The sequence below is a fragment of the Nymphaea colorata genome, chromosome 2 (genome assembly GCF_008831285.2).
Source record: "Nymphaea colorata isolate Beijing-Zhang1983 chromosome 2, ASM883128v2, whole genome shotgun sequence".
NCBI lineage: Eukaryota > Viridiplantae > Streptophyta > Magnoliopsida > Nymphaeales > Nymphaeaceae > Nymphaea > Nymphaea colorata.
In genome coordinates this window covers 6191983-6214550 of record NC_045139.1, presented here as the reverse complement: position 1 = coordinate 6214550, position 22568 = coordinate 6191983, and the positions used below count along the sequence as shown (strand labels likewise).

The following is a 22568-nucleotide window of genomic DNA, read 5'->3' as shown; positions in this document are numbered from 1 at the left end:
ATAGCAGTTTTGAACATTCATTTCCTGTTGGAGTAACACGAGTTGAATTGCTAAGCTGCTTCATATATAAAGGACAAGAATCTGTAGGGTAGATACTCCCAATATCATTTCTCCACCTCCCTCTCCCCTCCTCGCATCTTCATCCACTCCCACCTCTCTTCCTCTCTCCTGCACACGTACATACACATAATATTTCCAAGCATCATTTTGATCAGAAACAGTTTTTTAGATGAAAATCTGCAAGAATGAAGAGAATAATGAGAAGAGAGGTTAACCACCATATAAAAATGCATCAAGGCTGACATTAGGCATGAATTCATAGATAAGAATCTTCTCTCTCCGCTTTACACAGCAACCCACAAATGAACCAAGTTCTTGTGACGAAGCTTTGGAATCAATATAACTTCACTCATAAATTCCTTCAAGCCTTGCCCAAAACGTTCAGAAAGCCTTTTCACTGCAACAATCCAACCACTGGGTTGTTCACCCTGAGAGGAATGAAGAACCCATTATACATAAAATAGTCATAGGTGCACCCATGGGAAAGGGAATACAATTATACAAAGGCATTGATTGGTGGAAAATTGTTGATTACAGGCAACATCGACAAAAGATTACGCGAAGGGAACAATTGCCAACTGTGTTCATGGATGATCTTTGGCATGTCACATGAGTACGAGGGGAACAACACGATAACTGCATAAAAGCTGGTAGAGGAGCATGGCAGCATATTTACATTTAAAACATATAGAGATAATGAGATTAACTCATGGTTTCTTTCATCCCCATTCAGGTTACCCAGTGAAGCCATCTCATTGTTGAATCTTCGTAGCTCCTCTGCCCCAAGAAGACAGGAAAATGAATCTCATGAATCCTAACATGCAAAGTCATGTAAAGCCAATACAAAAGGATTTGCTCTTGGCTAGTGGAACTGTGGAACTCACCATTAAATTCTTCCCTCTTTGGACTGCGGGAAAGCAACACGGAAATCCCTCTTGCTAGCAATAGGATCCCCACAGTGGAGCAATGACAATCATGGCTCTCCTATGGTTACTACTTTTTCCTTCCATTAACACATTCAATTAGTCTTGGTCAGCCATCCCAGTGTAGGTCAGAAAGTGAGAAAATGACAAGAAAAACCAGAGGTAGACAAAAAATGATTTTTTTTTTTGTATCCAAAGATACATGTTGTTATCTCATATTTATGCCATTATCACATATTTATTATCTCAATACATTTGTCATTGTCATACATTTGTTATCATCTCATACCCATTATCTCATACATTTGTCATATCATACATTTGTTGTTATCTCATAACCATTGTATCATACCCTCTTTCATTATCTCACACTCATGACGTTTTATATTCATCATCCCATACCCCGTGATTTTCATACTCATGTCATTATTTTATATTCCTATCATTACTTCATACTTGAAGTGTACGAGTTAATGACAGGAGGTGGTGTGAGATAATGACAAGAATATAAAATAACAATAAACGTGAAGCAAAAAAAAAAAGACGCTACAATAAACGTGAAACAAAAAAAATAAAAGACTTTTATTTGCAGCTCAGCTCAGGATGACATATTAGTCATATGAATATACAAACTGATACGTTTGAGTTTTATCAAATTTAAAAAATCCTTTTAATTTTTTTTTACAATTTTTTTATTGATTGGTGCGGACGCTACATAAATAAGCGGCTTCCCGTGTTAGTGAATCTCCATTCCAATTGTTGGCATGCTTTTTCATCAGACCGTCTTTCTCCCATCGTGCAAGAATCTAACTGGATTAAAAAAAAAAAAATCAAACCGGAATGGCTTTTTTCTTATTTCTTCTAAAACTGAACACGTTCTTTGGAAAAACTCCCATAGAAAAGATTGTGGTACGTCGTTTCAAATGTCAATTCTCGTTAAATGAAAGTTCAAACTACCTAGAAGTAAAATGTCAAGCAATTATTTTGCCATAGCCAAGTGGGCTTCGACCTTTCCACAGGCCTTTAATTTAAAAATTAATATTTTTTAGAGATGCAACGTATTGCGTGTCAAGTTTTTATACGTTAAATTGAACAGGGTCGGCTTTGCATTTTACATACTTTTTAAAAAGGCAGCCAAGTTTTACCTTTTTATGTTAACCTGAGTTTAAAATTTTAACTTTCTAAGTGAGGGAGAGAGCTGATGCTCACACTCCCAACCCACTCACGTTCTCTCTGTTTTTTTAGGATCTAAAACTGCATAAGAACTTGGCGTGAAGTTAATGTAACATCCAGAAATTACTTGGTGTTTTCTTTTGCTCCTAAAAGGCCCAAAAACATGCTATGCATGAAAATCAAACCCACAATGTCACTTCTCGTGATGCTTGGTATGGAGTCAACGTTCCATCAACTTGGTGTTTGGCTCTACTCCTGAAGAAATCGAACTGGCAATGTGTTTACAGTACCGCCTTGAGAAGACACTTGTAGAAAAAATAATTTACACAAAAGGGGCCTGCTGCTGGTCAAGACTTTTGTTTAGAAACAGACATTGTAGCATGGGGAGAAGCATGTCGTGAGCGTCCCTGTTGACATGCAGCCCGGGCTGCATGAGGTCCACTCCTTCCACGCATCTGTGATGTAAGAGCATGACACCCAATGCACCATCGACTGATATGCATTGGCTACAAAACCTTTTATCAAAGCAACAGAGGAAACAGACTGATTTGACCGATACAACAGATATATGAAATTCATCTTCCCTTTCCTACCCACCGAGGCTCCCAACGCCTCCCTGTCCTCCTCCAGCCATCTTAGTCTTGCATCTCAATTTTGTCTGCGAAACAGAGCCAGTTCAGAAAATGTAACTTTTGTAAAATCATTACACACAAGAAACCTTGCCCTTTGTTCTGAGACCGAGATAAACACTTGGTATGCAAAGCAGAAGCCGTTATCTTCCAGATAACATTATTTTATTACAATGTTTGATATAGCATCCCTATCGTCTGCTGTCCGATATGGTTGAGCCCATGAAATAAACAGGTGGCTTCAATACAAGTCTTATCAATTGCTGCAGTTGTTTGTTACAGTTGACAGTGCCCAGGGACAAGTCGATGATCAAATACATACGGAAGTAAGGAGAGCATATTTGCAATGTCATTTAGCTGATCTCTGGACCTGTTCGTGCAAATAAATAGTATGCGATCATCATCTAAAGGAGGGATTTGATATCAATAAACTTTGAGAACTTGTACTGCCACTTTTAGAGGATTCATTTGTGCTGGTGGTCTGTAAATTGCTAGAAGTGCTGACGGTTCTGCTGAAAGCCAGAGGGGGTTGTTGGGGAGCTGGAAGCATAGGCGAATCACTTTCAAGCATCTTTATAATGGCTGACATAGTGGGTCTGTTTGCAGGATCCTCCTGAACGCATAGTAAGCCAATGTGGAAACATCTTAAAATTTGACTTGTTGGGGCGGATTCTCCAAGCAGTGGATCTATGAAGTCTGACATACTCCCCTTGTGCCATAGAGTCCAGGCCTACAATCCAATTTCCATTAGCTATACCATGATACACACAAAAACAGAGAGAGAGGGAGAGAGAGAGAGAGAGAGAGAGAGTCTTACATATCCAATCAGGCTATAACCCATTTTAGAAAAGTGAAATCCACCGTATGTCTGACCACTGACAATTTCTAAGAGCAGTACACCAAAGCTGTAGACGTCTGATTTGATGGAAAATTGCCCATCTATGGCATACTCAGGAGCCATGTATCCACTGCCAAAGTAAGCAAAAGAGTTTGCTCAGAACATTGAATGCACAGAGAAAATGATTAGCACAGAGGAGATCGTTAAAGCCAAATGCAAATCAGTGCAACTCGAAATGACATAATACGCAGAATACAAAGATATTTCTCTCTGAGTAATCTCCCGTGATCATTAGGTCTTCATTGAAATTAAATTTTACCGATGGGGCCTTAGGACCTGCATTTGGAAGCGAATTTTAGAAGCAAAAGTTAGAAAAGCACATATGCTGATCAGTTGATAACTGATTTCCTAACCATAATTCAACAATGTCGTTCATCCCTGTTTCTGATGATATATCCGCTTCCTTATTTGCAGTTTTTTTCTGCATTAGCAGTTAATATCTAGCTGTCTCATTATAGCGGAAAATTCCTTGATTAATTATTCAAATGGAAGGCGAATTCCTAGTTCCTCCACCATTTCTAGCGAGGTGGGTGCATCTAATTTCAGTAATAGCATTATTTCCAGTTGGCGTCTCCCATGCGAAGAATGTGATGGGCCGATGGCTTATTTTTCTGTAAGTGCAAGACAATTAAGTGAGACAGACTCTCGTTCTTTATGTGAAATCTTAGCAACAGAACTCATATGCTAGAAATGCAGGTGAATATTAATGCTTAAATTTTTCAGTTTGAAAGGTGCTCATATTGCAGTGGAATTTTAACCTAAATTTCCATGACCTTCAGGCCGTCCAGGGAGTCAAGGAGATGTGCATCAGGCGCATGTTATTATAACCTCATTCTTGGAAAAGCTCTCCAAACGGACCTAAATTGACAATACTTCGTATGAACTAGTTTCATACTGACTGGTCAGATAGGTTCTCTTGCAGATCTAACCATGCACAACAACAACAACCTAGTCCTTAGCCATTCTTAATCCTTCCGTTCTGAAACTTGACTAGAAAATATTCATTAACCTTCTATATGCTCAGTACTGAAATATTAACCTGTTTACCAAACAAAAGAATGGAAAATACATTAAGGGAGATCAAGACTTCCGAGGACAAAAAAGCAAGACTTCTGAGGACGTTGATATTCTAGATAGATGCCAATGAATAGCTAAGTTTGCGCAGGTTAAACTCGATAGTGTACTGGCATGTTATAGAACTCTGACATAAGATGAAAATTGCATATTTCATTAAATTTGCACAATCTAGTACGTACTGAGTTCCAACAATACGTTGGGTGGCTTTTGGGTTGTTGTCTCCTTTAAAGATTCTGGCCATTCCGAAATCAGAAATCTTTGCTGTCATCTGTTCATCCAATAAAACATTGCCTGCTTTAAGATCCCGATGAATGATGTTGAGCCGGGAATCTTCATGAAGATACATAATCCCCTTTGCACTTCCCATAATTATATTGAATCGCTTCTCCCAGTCCAACGATTGACGCTTCTGTGGGTCTACAAAAAACAGAAAATTAGTCTCTCTCTCTCTCTCTCTCTCTCTCTCTCTCTCTCTCTCTCTCTCTCTCTCTCTATAAACATGCAACAAATAAACATAAAGAGTCCAGATTTAAGTAGAATCCGACGACCAGACCATTCAGATCATTTTGTTCTAATTGACCCATCAAATTGGCTTATGTGAATCCTTATTTGGTTTCTAGTGCTGGTAGGTCAATCATTTCTCTGTAATTATTTTTCTGTCTTAACAGAGATATTGCTTAGTTTGCTGCAGACATCAGTTCTTATAAGGACCAGATATATGCGGTTTAAGGGCATGCGCGTATGTCCACAGGCGAAGGGGAATCAATAGACTCCAAAAGCAATATACAAGGCCCTCAACATCGGATGTGGTAAAACCAAAACGGAAAGATCAACTAAGGGGCCCTTAAAGGAGAAAAATGTCGACAAAATAAAATACCTTTCTTTCTCCAAATCGAATAGGCTAAGAGCATATCTCAATTTAATTCAAAGATGAAGATTCGCCACATAAGGAAGATAAAAAGCCTCCCTTCCGCTTCGTTTGCGTTTCTCCTTTTCTTTTATCTAGTTCACAAGGAAATCTAGTCCAAAAGGATTCAAAAGTTTTGAAAAACCCAAAGGCGACAGAGGCCACCCTGATCTTTTCTTTCTTTACAAGAGACTTTTCGCTAAAAAGCTGTGAGTCTTAAAGGACAACGAGAAGAGCAATTCATCACCATTAAAGAACGCATCAAGACTGCCATTGAGCATGAATTCATAGATAAGCATCTTTTCTCCCCGCTCTACACAGCAACCCAACAGTCGAACCAAGTTCTTGTGTTGAAGCTTTGCGATCAATATAATTTCATTCATAAACTCATTCAAGCCCTGCCCAGAACTTTCAGAAAGCCTTTTCACAGCAACAACCCGACCATTGAGTTCACCCTGCATGGAGGAAGGTTCAGAAATAAAGAGAGAATGAGATATCATATCGCCTTCGGCAGCATGCATTCTTTTCAAAATTGAAAGCTGGCGGAAGCAGGGTTGGTCCCTTCATCATCTCAGTTTTAAATTGGACTTGAAAACCGGGAGAACACTAGAGGAATTGGATGAAATTAAGACGGTTGCTACTCCGAGCTAAATCTAGTAAGCATTTTGTCCAAGTATACTAGTTACAAAACTTTCTTATAACCTGGAATATATTTGAGCTGAACATAGTTTATATATGTGTGTGGTGTGTGAGAAGAGAATGGATATGTTTTCTTATAAGGAAAACGACAGGTTTTTTGGTAATACAATGTACCAGAATGCATGAGGAGTTGACCATATATGTGATTCGTTGTTTCTATATGGATCCCAGATCTGAAGAGACATCAGGGCGAGGAGTCGGCCAACTCCATGGATCCGAGACCTCAGGAGGGCCTTGTTTTTGGGACCCATTGTCTTCTAAACAAAGTGTGGGGGGAGAGGGAGGTGTCGGACTCATCGAGGATCTACTGATACACCCTTACTAAAATTACTATACACAATTGCATGAACACATAGATAACAAGCTCGTTATATGTATTATGTACAGTGCTGGAGTGTGTAGTGTGTAATGACCAAATACCCCTCAAAAAGTTTTAAAAAATGATTTTGAAAGACAAAAATGAAATCATAAAAAAAAAGTAGAAAAAATTAAAAGGTACGCTTTCATTGTTAAACATTTCTAAAATACCTCCTACCTTTTTATTTTTTGAGTTGCATGTTTGTTGGATTTTAGATCTAGATCCACCCATGATGGGCTGGACCCAAAATCAATAAAGTAACTCCAAGATGAGTTACATAACCATCCGCTTATGTCGACCACTATTTTGGGTGCTTACTGAAAAGGATAATGAATAAACTTAGAGAAAACCAATATATGGACGGTACATCCTTGATGCTGTCAGGGTTGTGGGCATGGACGTTTTTTCAGAAACCAGTGGAAAAATAGTCCTCATCTAGCACAAGAGTCGAGACTACAAACATTTCTATTTCTGTTGGTTCTTTTCTGTCGACATTTGTTGCGTCCACAGGGTTGTGCAATCTACATAGATATGCTTTGAAGCTCAAGACTTGCCTGATAATTTGTGATGCGATGTCTTGCATGCATGAATTACGTGGTGAACACATTTATGTGTGAGAGAGATAATGAAAAAGATTTACAGTGTATTAGATTTGGTTTCTGCATGGAATTATGTGCACTATATATAACTCATTATTTTGTGCAAGAAACAAATAGACTGTAAAATACTCAAATTTTGTGGTTTAGATGATAAATTTGGCTAGATATGTTCGACTGAGAACAACCGAATAAAGTTGAAAGTGCGAGGCTTATGTACTTTGTTTTATGACATTTTCTTTTAAAATTTTATTTTAATCATCATCTTAGTGGATTGGCAGATATTACTTAAGTGTAATTGTTCAATTAAAAAATATTTAGAGGAAGTCGAGCCAAGAATTAAAATCAAAGGTTATGTGCATGATTTTAATTTCCACGTGTATATTATTATGTTTCTTAAGTTTTATTTATAAAGGATCTGAAGCTAAGGTAGCATATTTAATGAAATCCTACCTGGATTGGTAACTGTAGTTGATAGGTAAACTTTTTCTTGACCAAGCGATGGCTACTTGTTATACGTGAAAACTGTATGCAGATTCAGCACTGAAAGATGTGAAATAAAGTGTTGTTTATAAGTTTGGGAAATGGGCGGCTTGTGGCAGACAAGAAATCCGATGAATGACTAGGCTCAATCCGTGGTATTTGTAGACAATTTTAGAACTTTATACATATTACAATATTAAAAAATTAACCATTGAGGCCAATCCTATAGATCATATTGGAATGGGTACGTGAATGAATACTAGACTTATTGGAGTAAGAAATAGAACCAGATGAGGAATATAGATATACGTGTGTGTGTGTATTATACAATATTGAATGGACTTGACTTATGGAACTGAGTGTGAACAGTAAATATTATAATTTGATGAGGTGGAGCAATTTGACTAAGTAACAAGATTTAAACTGGAAGGTAAATATCTAAAGTACATTAAATAAGTACAAGCATAACCACATTGAAGGAAGAAGTGAACATAATATGTCAACAAATCTCAGGAGTCTAAAAGAGTAAAAAAGCGTGTAAGTTTTGAAAGAAGAAAGAGGGCTCGAACCACGTAGAACTTTGGAGGTAGAAATATGAGAATTAAGTAGGACGAAGATATATAAAAATACATATGGGTGTGCGAAACTGTGAGTTGTATGGTGAGTAAATTAACCTACACAGGCATATCTGCATATAATATATGTATGTCGAATTGGTGGATGACCATATATATGCGGGTGAATTTGGACTCCTATACTCTCATATACATGTACCTCCCATCACAAATTACAGTTTGGTTTCAAGATCTTAACTTTCCCTGCTACTGAGTAGAATAAAAGAAAATGTTGGCTTGAAATTGGCTGTGACAAAGTCACAAGTATGCACATGAGAAAAGCAAAACAAAGGCATTGTGAGTTCATCCAGTTTCCTTGAGGCAGTGCTGGAAATTTGTTGATCACAGGGACGGAAACAACAGCCAACGACGTTAATGAACTGTGGCACGTCATATCAGTACAAGGGAAAAAACATGGCAATAACATTTTTTAAAAATAAAAATGGTACAAGGGCATGGCAGCATATGTACGTCACAAAAAATCTAGAGATATTAAAATCTGTAGATGTCATAAGATCATAACGAAAGAGCGTTCATTAGTGTACCTTATGCACAGGGCCAAACCCTCCTTTTCCGAGCTTATTCTCCTCTGAAAAATTGGTGGTGGCCACCTGCACTGCCTTTAGGCTGTACTGAGGTAGCTCATCGTTTCTTTCATCCTCAGGGAGATTACCAAGTGAAGCCATCTCATTCCTATATCTTCTTAGATCCACTGCCACAAGAGGAAGGGACATGAAGCTTACATATGATGACATGCAAACTCATGTAAAGTCACCATCAGGAATATTTGCTTTTGGCTAATGGAACTCACCGGCAAGCTCTTTCCTCTTTCGGATGCGGAAAAGCAACATGAAGATCCCTACTGCTATCAGAAACATCCCTACCGTGGAGCCAATGCCAATGATAATCGCAGTCTTCCTCTGGTTATCACTTTTACTTCCAGCTGAGATAAGCAAAATTCAATTAATAATACTCAGTTTTCCCAAGTGTATGCATGTCTGGAAGTGAGAAAATGATAGGAGAAGATGGGGAAAAGATGGATGACAAACTTTTTTTTTTTCTCGTGGTTCCAGATCGTAGAAAGGACCGCCAATAACTATAATTTTCAACCTATGAAAATCGACAAACTTTTTAGAGTTTGTTTTGCTTTGACCCGTTCCTCAGTTTCCTCTTTCTTTATAATTAGATTTTTACGTCAAAGAAATTTTTCTTTATGTGCAAGTTATATATGACAGCTTGGCCTTAAGTAATTGGGCTAGCTCCATAAAAACATGTCAAACAGAAATCAGTAGAGAATTTGATTGCTTGGAAAACTCGAGACGGAAAAGGGTCCATTGATTCAGGGTCAGTTTCCTTTTCTTTTTTTTGGCGAAACTCAAGAAGTTTGTCAATTTAAAATAGCAAAATGGAAGATTAAAAATTAAACGCAGCAATTATAAGGAATAGAATGAATGTTGAGACGAAATTTTTTTAAATAAATGTAATTTTCCAGGAACTCACAAAAAATTTGGCAATTTAAATGAAGAAATTAATGATAATAATATGTAGCAATCGAAAATAATGATTGTACCGCATGAATGGCATAAGAATGCGTTAAAGAGAAGAAATTTTCTAAACAAATATAGCTTAATTAATTTCCAGCAATTATTGTTGTTGGTATCTTGAAATGTCCTCAAAAGGCCACTATCAATCTATGATCTGAACAAAGGGAGGCAACAACAAAAGCATGGGGCAAGATAAGCTTGTCCCTGCTGCAGCAGCTCCCCTGCTCCATCTCTGGACAGTGCAGTGCGGCAACGATGAGCTTCGACCTGGAGGAAGCAAATGGAGGAAGCAAACAGAGAGTGGGGAAATGAAACAAGAAGTTCACCTGGTGGAGATTCTACAGTGGCAGGAGGTTGGGATGCTGATGCTGAAGACGGCGGTGGCGCCGGTGGCGTTGAGATTGCAAAGAAAGGGCTCGTGTCATACCTGATGTAGCAGCTGGAGGAAATAAACAGCCAGGGTAGGGCTAGACTGTAACTCCTATTTTTTATCTCTTCCATAGCTGTGCTGAGGCATTGGATGCAATTGTCGATGGTGAGGTCTCTGGTGCACTGTGCCATTCCGTAGCTGGTATAGCCGCCCAATTGCCCTTCTATCTCGGTGCCAAACATCCTCGGGTTATTGCCAGTCTTCTTCACCAATCCGTACAGAAACTTCTGGGCGTTCACGTTGTCAGATGGCGTGTGTTAGTTACAAAGAGATGGGACGAAAATCTCGTAAAGAGATATTAGAAGATCTACCACTTTTGGGAGAAGATTGGACGCTGATCTGGTGTGTGTTCCTCATCAAATCATCCACACCAAGATTGTCGTGATCAAGGAGCATCTCTAACGGCAGCAACTGAAGATTCTTGTTAATCCCTAAAAATCTGTTCATATCTCAATCTTATAAGTGAAACCTATATAATGGGTGTACCCCTGCTGTAAAGGTGTGAAAAAAAACAGAATGAAGAAGAGTTCCCCTTTCTCTCGTGGATGTAGGCTTCAAGCCGAACCACGTAATTACTGTCTTACAGTTTTTCTTTCACTTGCAATCTCTGTTTTTTCTCATTGCATACTTCTCAACATGGTATCAGAGCTTGGAGATGATTCGTGAGGAGCCGCTGCAAAAGGAATTCTAAGTTTTTTTCAGCAATGGGGCGATCCAATCAAGTCTGCTCTGCAACAGGAATTCTAAGTTTTTTTCAGCAATGGGGCGATCCAATCAAGTCTGCTCTGCAACGCCTAAAAGATCATCGTAAGAGATGTCGATTTAGCCCATCTCACCCTTCCTCGCTGCCATCTTCTCCTGCCAACCTCGTTTCTCGTTTTTGATTGGAGCTCCACCAGTCGGCAAGGTCCCCGGTAACGGAAAAAAAAAAATCTGAAGAAATTTTTTTTTTTCCATTGTGATTTATTTGTTGAGAACAGAGGCAGACACTCGTTGAAATGAACAGAGGACAATGGATTTTCTGCGTAAGTCCGTTAAATGACTTTTTTGAGAATTAGTCGCTGCTTACATTTGTGCAACTCTGTTTTTTTTCGTCTCTTCTCATGGGACTGATATCGGTGGGATTTTTTTGAGAATCCGGAAAGGAGTAGTCCATTGTTTTTAAATATCGCCTGTCATCAAGTGATTTCCTGCCATGGCAGATACGTCTAGTAACCAATCTAGCGGAAATTCCAGCAGTATGAAAGGAGGACACGATCAGAGCCATGGGACACTCAAGATCACTTCTATTCTCCTCAACGACACCAATTATCTCAGTTGGGCTAAAGCTGCCCGTCTATTCTTAAGCGGGCGATCCAAAGTAGGATATATCAGTGGACGAATCACACCTCCAGCAAAGAACGATCCCAACTATGAAGATTGGGAATCTGAGAATGATATGGTAATGGCTTGGCTTATGAATTCTATGGAACCTCACATATCTAGTTTATTTCTATACAAGGAAACAGCGAAGGAAATATGGGATACATTGAGAGAGATGTACAGCGAGCAAAACAACCTTGCCCGCGTCTATCAGCTACAACTTGACATTGCCAATCTCACCAAAGATGGTAAGCAAACCAGCCTCTACTTAAACAAACTTCGCAGCCTGTATGATGAACTCGCCCAATACAGACCAGCCACTACCGATGCCGAGATCTATCAAAAGCGATTCGATGAAGACAAAATATTTAAAGTGCTTGCTGGTCTTGGACCTGACTATGAGAATCTTCGTAGCCAGATTCTCATGACCACTCCCTTGCCAAGCTATAATCAAGTTTGCCAAGCAATACAAAGAGAAGACACCAGAAGAAAAGTTATGAATCCCACAGACATATATGAAGAAAATCCAGAGAAGATGGCATGTCTAGCTCGATCTGAATCCAAGACATGGAAAGGCGAGACATGGAAAGGCGATTCAAAAAATCAAAGTGGTGGCGGAAATTTTCAACGAAACCGCAGCAAACTAAAATGTTCTCATTGCAAAAAAACGGGTCATCTTCGAGAAAGATGCTGGGAACTCGTCGGCAAACCTGCAAGAGACAAGGCAACAACCACTCCTCAAGTTGATCTTGCTCATTTTGTTACAAAAGAGGACTTAGAGAAATTTTTCCAAAAATTCTCAAAAACGAACCTCGTCTCTTCTCAACCGGTCAGCAACTCTATTGAAGGTAACAACCTTGCCCTCCTCACACATTCTAGTAAATCTATATGGGTTGTTGATGACAAATGATCTGACAAGGCTGACCACTATTGATCATATGAACAAAAAATCCGTCTTCTCAGCTGACGGATCACATATTGCAGTTGATGGAACTGGAAAATTTTCTTTTTTTGAAAATAAATCATCTTCAGTTCTTTATGTACCACATCTCTCCACTAGTTTGATGTCAGTTAGCAAGTTGACAAAGACTTACAATTGTATGGCTGTTTTCTCTCCCAAGAATGTGATATTTCAGGATCTGGAAACGAAGAGGGAGATTGGTAGAGGACGGGAACAAAATGGGCTTTATATGGTGGAGACTCCAGAGTCAAGCTTCTTAGTACACACCAATAATGAAAAGAAGAGGCAAGAATACCAGATGTGGCACGCAAGACTTGGGCATATTTCAGACAGAAGCTTGAAAATACGTGTTCCTAATGTCACCATTAATGAACACTCTTGTGATGCTTGCGAATATTCGAAGTCAACTAGGCTGCCGTTTCAAACATCCACTGATCGATCTACGGATTTTTTTGATTTGGTACATTCAGACGTGTGGGGACCAGCTCCTGTGGAATCCAATACGGGATACAGGTATTATGTGTCTTTTATCGAAGATAAATCTCGCATGTCATGGATATTTTTTCTTAGAAATAAAAGTGAAGTTGTTAAGGTTTTTCAAGATTATTACAATTTGGTATACACTCAGTATGGTGCAAAAATTAAGAAGCTTCGATCTGATAATGGGGGGAATATGTGAACCAACAGTTTGAGGAATTCCTGAACAAAAAAGGGATACAACCTCAACTTACATGTTCAGGGACTCCCCAACAAAATGGGGTGTCAGAAAGAAAGAACAGACAGCTTCTTAATATTGCCCGTGCCCTTATGATGCATATGAACGTACCTCAAGTTTTTTGGGCAGAAGCAGTTGGTACTGCCTGCTATCTTGCTAATAGAATTCCCAGTTCTAGTATTGAAAATCAAGTTCCTCTTGAAGTTCTAATGCACAAAACAATCTCTATTAGACATTTAAGAATTTTTGGGTGTAAATGTTTTGTGCATATACAAGAGAGATTTCGAAACAAACTTGAAAAGCGAGCTTTGAAATGCATCTTCCTTGGGTACTCAAGCAAGAAAAGTGGCTACAAATGCTTTGACCCAAAATCAAGAAAGTTTTTTGTAACTCGGGATGTGAAATTCTTTGAGAATGAATCCTATTATGAGGCACCAAGTCAGGGGGAGACTCAAGATCAAGGCACTAGCTCTGTTACTGCTCCTCTTGCTCTAGCTCCTCTCTCTCTTCCTCTTGTTGATATTTTTCAAACTCATACCAAAAACCAAAACCAGCAACCTAGTGAACCTACCATCTTAGAAAACCAAAACCAAGAGAGTAACCTAAACCAAGATTTGCAGCCACTGTTGTCTAACCAAAATCAAAGCATTGAACCAACCCTTAGAAGATCAACCCGTCCCTCTAGACCACCATCAAAACTGAATGACTTTTATACCTATTTATCGACTCAACACAACCACTCCATAGAAAACTACATCAATTTCAATACCTTATCAAAGCCATACAAGTCCTATGTTCTCAATACCTACTCTCATCATGAGCCAAAAAACTATGAGGAAGCTAATACAAACATAAGCTGGCAGAGAGCTATGCAAGAAGAGTTGTCCGCGTTGAACAAAAATCAAACCTGGGAGATAGTGCCACTGCCTGAAGGGAAGAAAGTCATCGGATGTAAGTGGATATACAAGATCAAATATCACAATGATGGAACTATCGAACGGTACAAAGCTCGCCTCGTTGCAAAAGGTTTCACTCAAACTGAGGGAGTAGACTTCAATGAAACCTTTGCTCCAGTCGCTAAGATGAATACAGTAAGAACTCTTCTTTCAGTTGCTTCAATCAAACGGTGGAAACTAGCACAACTTGATGTCAAGAATGCTTTTCTTCATGGAGAACTCAATGAAGAAGTTTACATGGAAGTTCCTCAAGGCATACAACATAAGAAAGGGTATGTGTGCAAACTAAAAAAGGCTCTTTACGGCCTTAAGCAGTCCCCTCGAGCGTGGTTTTCACGCCTAAGTGAAGCACTAACTAAGATTGGATTTAAGCGTAGCAGCGCTGATTATACAATGTTTGTTGCTATTCGATCCTCAAAAATAACTATTCTACTTGTTTATGTAGATGACATCATATTGACAGGTGATGATAAAGAGTTCATGGTACACGTCAAAACTTATCTCAATCAGCAATTTGAAATAAAAGACCTTGGAACCCTACGGTACTTCTTGGGTATAGAGGTGGCGCACTCAGAAAATGGAATCTTTATATGCCAAAGAAAATATACTCTAGACCTCTTAAAGGAAACTGGATGCCTGGGAGCAAAGGCTGCAGACACACCTCTTGAGATAAATTGCAAATTGAAGAAAGATGAAGGAGAAGGAATTGAAAATGTTCAAAGTTTTCAGAAATTGGTTGGGAAGCTCATATACCTGACCGTCACTCGACCAGACATCACTTATGCTGTCAGCCTGGTAAGTCAATTTATGCACAACCCAAAGTCAAGACACGTTGAAGCTGCTCACAGAATCTTGAGATACTTAAAAAGAACTCCTGGACAAGGGATCGTGATGAAACGAGATCAGAAAATGGATGTCATTGGTTACTGTGATGCTGATTGGGCGGGGGATCCAAACAATCGAAAATCTACAACAGGATACTGTACTTTTGTCGGAGGAAACTTGGTGACTTGGAAAAGTAAAAAACAATCGGTTGTGGCCCGATCAAGTGCAGAGGCAGAATACAGAGCTATGGCGTCATGTACGTGTGAATTAGTATGGATAAAAGCATTATTGAAAGATATGAAGATTGAAGTAGAGGAGCCCATGAGGTTAATGTGTGACAACATGGCTGCTATCTATATTGGAGCAAATCCAGTTTTTCACGAACGTACTAAGCACATCGAAGTCGATTGCCATTTCATCAGAGAAAAAATACAGGATGGAACCATTATAACACCACACGTCAGAAGTGAACTTCAACTTGCTGACATTCTTACAAAATCTCTTGGAAGAGATCGTCATACATTCATTATACTGTTAGTTACAAAGAGATGGGACGAAAATCTCGTAAAGAGATATTAGAAGATCTACCACTTTTGGGAGAAGATTGGACGCTGATCTGGTGTGTGTTCCTCATCAAATCATCCACACCAAGATTGTCGTGATCAAGGAGCATCTCTAACGGCAGCAACTGAAGATTCTTGTTAATCCCTAAAAATCTGTTCCTATCCCCTGCTGTAAAGGTGTGAAAAAAAACAGAATGAAGAAGAGTTCCCCTTTCTCTCGTGGATGTAGGCTTCAAGCCGAACCACGTAATTACTGTCTTACAGTTTTTCCTTCACTTGCAATCTCTGTTTTTTCTCATTGCATACTTCTCAACAGCGTGGTCGAAGCGTTGTATGCCCATGCCAGCCAGCTCGGATTAACGGACCCGAAGAATCGCGTATCGGAAAAGTGAAGCAAGCAATCGGTGCCGATCCATATCATGGCGGACCTGTTATTCGGGCATTCCTCCTTGGCGCTCTCGGTGGCGTTGGCGATGCAGTTCCGGCATGTATCGGCGGTCAAGTCACCGCGGCAGAGCGAGAGGCCATAGGTTGCATAAGGGGCACTTTCGCCGACGGAAGTGTTGAAGAAGCCAGTGGGGTTAACGGAGTCGACAAGGGAGCGAAATAGCTGCTCCACGTTTTGCCCGTCGGTCTGCGACAACCCAAGTATGCTTCTGGAGCACCATGCGTAAAGGTAGTCGTTCCCTCTCCGAAAATATTTAATGTCGAAATAATCCTCATCGCTCGCGTGCAGCAGAGCAGGAAATTGCAGCACAGCCAGAAGCAGAGTTAAAAGATATGAAAGGCGTGTGATATTTGACCACGGCGTGGTTGCCATTGGTCAGGTTGGCAACGAAGACAAGAAAGAAGGGAGAGATGACGAGCGCGGTTGACAAAGCTTTTATTTTATTGCATCTCCTGACTCTTCAAAACTTCGTCAGAGTCTGCATTCACCTGCCACATGCTGATATGGGTCGACTCACGCCGATACATTGCTGAAAACCGATACTGTGTACCGCCAGTTTGACGGTGGCTCACGAGACTAGCTACTGTTGCAAAAACAGGAAAATGAGTCGAATTGGTTACTCTGAATCCGCTTGATCATTCACCGATTTAAAGCTTCTGTTTTATTTTATATTTCAACAGCTAAATAAAAAATTATGAAATTTATAAGAACTGTAAAAGCAAGTATATTTACAACAGTTAGCCCCACCGTGTCGGCAAACCAGGCAAATCGATCTTCAATCAAGTTCGTTCGTGGCGAGTTTTACAATAATGCAAGAAGCGCCTCCGAATTTCCATAACAAATTCTTCTGGACATAAAAGAAAGACTGTTAGATGTGTTTCTAAAGCTTAACATGTGAAAATGAGTGGATACATTCCAGGAGTTTCAGAAAAGAAATCTGGGAGTGGAGAATCAAAACGGTTACATTGTACAACAAAAATCATTATTATTATTTTCTTTGTAATTATTTTTTAAGGAAGCCTTATAAAATTCAACAATAAAGACAACTACGCTTTCTGTTTGTGTTTTATCTTCCTTTTTTCGTTTAACTCTATTCTTCTCTGACCCTCTCTGTTACGTCTGTTGAAATTCCCATTGTATGTATGGCTTCATCTACACATCACAATAATGGTTCATCTAATATGACATCAACAAGTACTAATGCTCCTCCTAATGCCTCAGACTTTGCTGCTGAATTTGTGAATCCCTATTTCTTGCATCATTCAGACAACCTAGGAGGCTAGGAGCTCTGCTTGTCTCCCAACATCTTAATGGAAACAACCATTCAACCTGGAGTTAATCCATGTCAATGGCCTTAGCAACGAAAAATAAATTAGGATTCATTGATGGATCAATTTCTCAACCTGAAATGAGTTCTGCTGAATATATTTACTGGTTGCGTTGCAACAACATGGTTTTATCTTGATTTGAAGGATAGATTCATACAAACCACTGCACCCAAAAGGTTTCAGATAAAATATGCCATCAGCAGGCTCACAAGAATCCCAATCGGTTGCAACATATTTTACAAAGTTAAAGCCACATTGGGATGAGTTGTCTTCTTATGACACATTACCAAGCTGCATCTGTGGAGCGTTGAAGGTTCTTGTTGAAAAAAAACATGAAGAAAAAGTTATACAATTCCTAATGGAGCTAAACGACACCTATAGTACCATTCAATGACATATTTTGCTCATAGATCCTCTACCACCCTTAAGGAAGGTATGCTCATTGGTCATTCAGAAAGAAAAATGAAGGAAGGCACGACTTCTCTGCCATCTACCGAAAACACATGTCTAGCTACTATGAACATCTGATTCAGTAAAACCAGAAACAATAGTCATGCACAAATCTCTTGTACCTATTGTCAAGGAATTGGACACATCAGAGAAAAATGCTTCAAATTACATGGATATCCAATCTCAAAAAACGCTAGCCAGAGACAAGAGTCCAAAATCCCTGCACTTACTATGGAGGAGTATTGTAAGCTGATTCAAATGTTGAATAAAAAATCATCTTCTTCACAGGCCCACTTTGTTGATATGTTCTCATCTCAAACCGATGACTGTTTATTAGGTAGTGGTGCTAGTGACCATATGACATCCTCTCTTTCTCTGTTTTCTGATTTTTCTAGACTTGAATATCAACTTCCCAGTTGTTTACCCAACAATAGATTAGTTTTTGCCACTCATGTTGGAACCGTTAAAATCTCGCCTTCTTTAATCTTGCATCATGTTTTCTTTGTCCCTGAATTTAAGTTCAACTTGCTCTCAATCAGCAAGCTACTGAAGTTTTCTAACGATGTTGTTGTCTTTTCTCATCTCAGTTGTCTCATACAGAACTGGAACTACAAGACCATTATTGTACTACTTAAAAGTCTCTAGCAACATAGAACCCGTACAATCTTTAGTAATATTTTCTTTTAACCCACTGATAGATGTTTGGCATTGGAGATTCGGTCATCCTTCGATTTCTAGGAATAATTTACTTGAAACTTATGACTCTATGATTAAGTTAAAGGATTGTAGTTGTGATGTTTGCTTTCTCTCAAAACAATCACGCTTGCCATTTGAAATATACGAAATCAGTTCATTAAAGTCTCTTGAGTTGATACATTGCGACATATGGGGACCTTATTCTCAAGTGTCTCTAAAGGGTGCATATTACGAAAATGACATGGATTTTTCTTATGAGGCACCAAACATCAAACAAAAGAATTGTTGCAATTTTTTTTCACTTGTTGAAAATCAATTTAATGTCAAAATCCAAATAATTAGAATAGAGCTAAATTTTTTTCACAATAGATGACTGATTTTTTTCAAACACATGGTGTAGCTCATGAGCATAGTTGTGTCAAAACACCACAACAAAATGGTGTTGTTGAAAGAAAGCATCGACACCTTTTGTGTGTAGTGTGAGCATTGCGTTTTCAAACTGTTCTTCATAAATTTTGGGGCAAATGTGTTTCAACAACTGCCTATCTCTTAAATAGGACACCTTCTCTATTGCTTCATGGTAAATCACCATATGAAAAATTATATAATAAAAAGCTTAATTTTTCACATCTCAAAATTTTTGGGTGATTGTGCTATGCTACAAATTTGAATGTTAAGCATAAATTTGATCAATGAGCACATAGATGTATATTTATAGGATACTCATATGGCCAAAAGGCATATAGAGTATATAACCTTGACACACAAAAATTATTTACCAGTTGTGGTGTCAAATTTTGTGAAAATGCATCTTCTTAAAAATTAAAAAAGTGTCCCACCCAACACAGTCCTGCCTTTGTCAATTACTTATGATGCAGCAGATAGCAACGAAGTTTCTAGACAAGCATCTAATGATCCACCTTCTCAATAAGAAAACATTCCTTTCACGTGCACCAGGAACCAAAGTTCAAACTGTGGAACTGAGGAGATCACTTCGCAAACCCAAGCTCTCAGTGTTACTAAGGGACTTTTATTTTGGCGTTGTCATACCTGAAATCAATGTTCCATCACAACATGATCACAAAAGAGACCGCCGACATCCTCTAACTAATTATGTTTCATTTAGTTGCTTTTCTCATTCCCTATCTCCAAACAAACCAAACCTCTCACCTATAGTGAGGTAGTACAGTTTAGTTATTGGCGTAATGTTATAGCGGTATAATTAAAGGCTCTTGAAAACAATGGAACATGGGAGTTGGTGTCACTCCTTCATGGACAATAACCAATAGGTTGCAAGTGGGTGTTTAGAAATACAAATCTAATGGAACCATAGAGAGACACAAACCTCGACTAGCTGCAAAAATTTGAAGAGCTTGACTATGATGAAACTTTTGCTATGGTAATAAAACTTGTTACTGTTAGATGTCTTTTTACATTGGCCAAAAAATTTAATTGGCAGTTACTCAACTGAATGTTGAAAATGTGTTTTTTCATGGGAATTTGCAAGAAGAGATTTGCATGAGCCGTCCAGCAGGATATGGAGGAAAGGGGGAGACTAGAGTATGTCAGCCTAGAAAATCTCAATATGAGCTAAAGCAAGCCCCTAGATGTTGGTTCTCAAAATTTTCAAACGCACTCAAAGATTATGGTTTTGAACAAGTTAAATTATTCATTATTTGTTCTCCTCAAGAATTCCACATTCATGGCTATTTCAATATACGTGGATGACCTTATAATTGCATGGAACAATGAAAAAAAAAATGTAGAGTTCAAGAATGATCCCAATGAAAAATTTCATATGAAAGATTTAAGAACTTTGAGGTACTTCTTGGGCATTGAGCTTGCAAGATCAAAACATGGTATTTTTCTTTCCAAAAAAAAAAACATTATGGACACTTTGGAAGAGACTGATTATTTAAATGTCAAGCAACTTGTTACGCCAATGGAGCAGCATCACAACTCAACGACCTCAGATGAAGAGGTATTAAAAAATCCATCTATATATTGTAGATTAATTGGAAGGTGAATTTACTTAACCGTGACAAGGCCGGACATCCTATTTGTGTTGAATGTTTTAGCAGGCAAATGCAGCAACTCACAGCAAAACACATGAAAGTAGCTCTTCATGGGGTGAATTATCTTAAGAAAAATCCAAGTCAAGGTATACTTTTGAAGAGAGAAAATCAACTTCAACTTAAAGCTTTTTGTGATGTAGTCTGAGCAGCTTGCAATGAGACAAGGTGTTCCACATCTGGGTATTGCACCTACATTAGAGACAATCTAATCTCAAGGAAAACTAAAAAGCAACATGTTGTAGCTCAATCTTCAACAGATGAATATCGGTCCATGGCAAATAACATATGTAAGTTAAAATGGCTGAAATCATTATTTATGGGTCTTCATGTTGATGTTCATGAGTCGGCTATCTTATTTTGTGACAATCAGGCAGCCTTGCATATTTCAAACAACTTGGTGTTTCATGAGTGCACAAAACACATTAAAATAGTCTGTCATGCTATGCGTGATTGCATTACTTCTGGTTTCATCAAAACAGCCTACATATCAACCAAAAACCAGATTGTAGATATATTCACCAAGTCTTTAAATCAAGATCAGTTCAATTTTCTCATGGCCAAACAAGGTGTGATAGATGTACACACTCCCGTTTGAGGGGGAGTGTGAAAATGAGTAGGTACCTTGGGAGAATCAAAACGGTTACATTGTACAACAAAAATCATTATTATTATTTTCTTTATCATTATTTTGTGAAGCGAGCCTTATAAAAAAGCGTATGAATTCAGCAATAAAGACAACTACTCATTATGTGTGAGTCTTATCTTCCTTTTTCTGTTTAACTTTGTTCTTCTCTGCCCAACCTGTCTGTCACTCCTGTTGAAATTCACATAATATTCTTAGTATATTTAACGATCTTCCAGCTAGCAGTCCTGTTTCTGCTTTAAGGAAGAAAAATAAAGAGATAGCTTTGACTATATTTGACCAAATAGACGACATTTACGTGGTTTTCTTGATGTGAAAATTTTCAGCCATTTGATCATGATTTTTTGGTCAAATTTTGGCTGTTTATTACCACCAACATGCTTTTTGAACTGATCGTTTTCTCGTCCACTGCAAGTAGAAAGCGCAAACATGTGTGGCTTAATTTTATCATTTCTTCAAAATTGAGCACGCTTTCAAAAGAATTGTTATAAAAAGTCTATGAACGTATCTAATCTACCATGTGAGTCTCGTCCATACCGTTCCATTGATTTAAACAAAGTTGCCTATCCTAATTTGCCTCTCTGGCTCTCTCAACAGGTAGAGACCACTTTGAATGCTGCACTAGGCAGAATGATCCTACCATTGAAACCAGAGACATCCGACCGTCTTCATTGGTCTGATAAAAAAAGGAAGAATGCATTTTTAACATGAGAAGCGACCGAATGACAAAAATTCCTGCCTCTCTCTCTCTCTCTCTAGCTTTGCCGGCAATCCTTGTCTCCTCAACATGCTTACTGTTGCTCAATAGGCGCTAATTGGTTACGTCAATCGGTGGCAATTGAGAAACATACAACAGATGTAGCTATGCAAAAATATGCTACATGATGGAGAAACAAAGTTCAAGGTACACATACCACAAGCAATTTATCTATAACTACAGTATTAATTCAATCCTAGTTTCTACCTATTAGATATGACAATGATAAATCTACTTCTTGGTAGGTTTGCAAACACATATCACTAACAACAAAATATATAGACCATCGAAAAACAATGTTCACCTGGACGTACAACTTGATCCAAGAATGCTCCGTGAAAATTTTCACAAGCATTAAAATAGATGGTTGGGTAATGAGCAAAAGGTTTTCACCTCCA

The 22568-nt window shown here is 38.6% G+C and overlaps 2 protein-coding genes across 2 annotated transcripts; both read right to left on the bottom strand.

Annotated features, from left to right (window-relative positions):
- Positions 1–344: 344 nt before the first annotated feature.
- On the bottom strand, positions 345–9258 carry LOC116246944 (cysteine-rich receptor-like protein kinase 10). Its single transcript, XM_031618864.2, has 7 exons — positions 9229–9258; positions 8963–9129; positions 5915–6122; positions 4940–5177; positions 3603–3753; positions 3291–3515; positions 345–488 (listed from the first exon to the last, which is right to left on the bottom strand). The coding sequence occupies exons 2-7, from the start codon at positions 9101–9103 to the stop codon at positions 345–347; spliced, it is 1107 nt and encodes a 368-aa protein (XP_031474724.2). The 5' UTR covers positions 9104–9129; positions 9229–9258.
- A 6810-nt stretch (positions 9259–16068) lies between these two features.
- Positions 16069–16593, bottom strand: LOC116246937 (cysteine-rich repeat secretory protein 38-like). Its single transcript, XM_031618858.1, has one exon. It carries the CDS (start codon positions 16591–16593, stop codon positions 16069–16071), a length of 525 nt encoding a protein of 174 aa, XP_031474718.1.
- Between the last annotated feature and the right edge of the window lie 5975 nt (positions 16594–22568).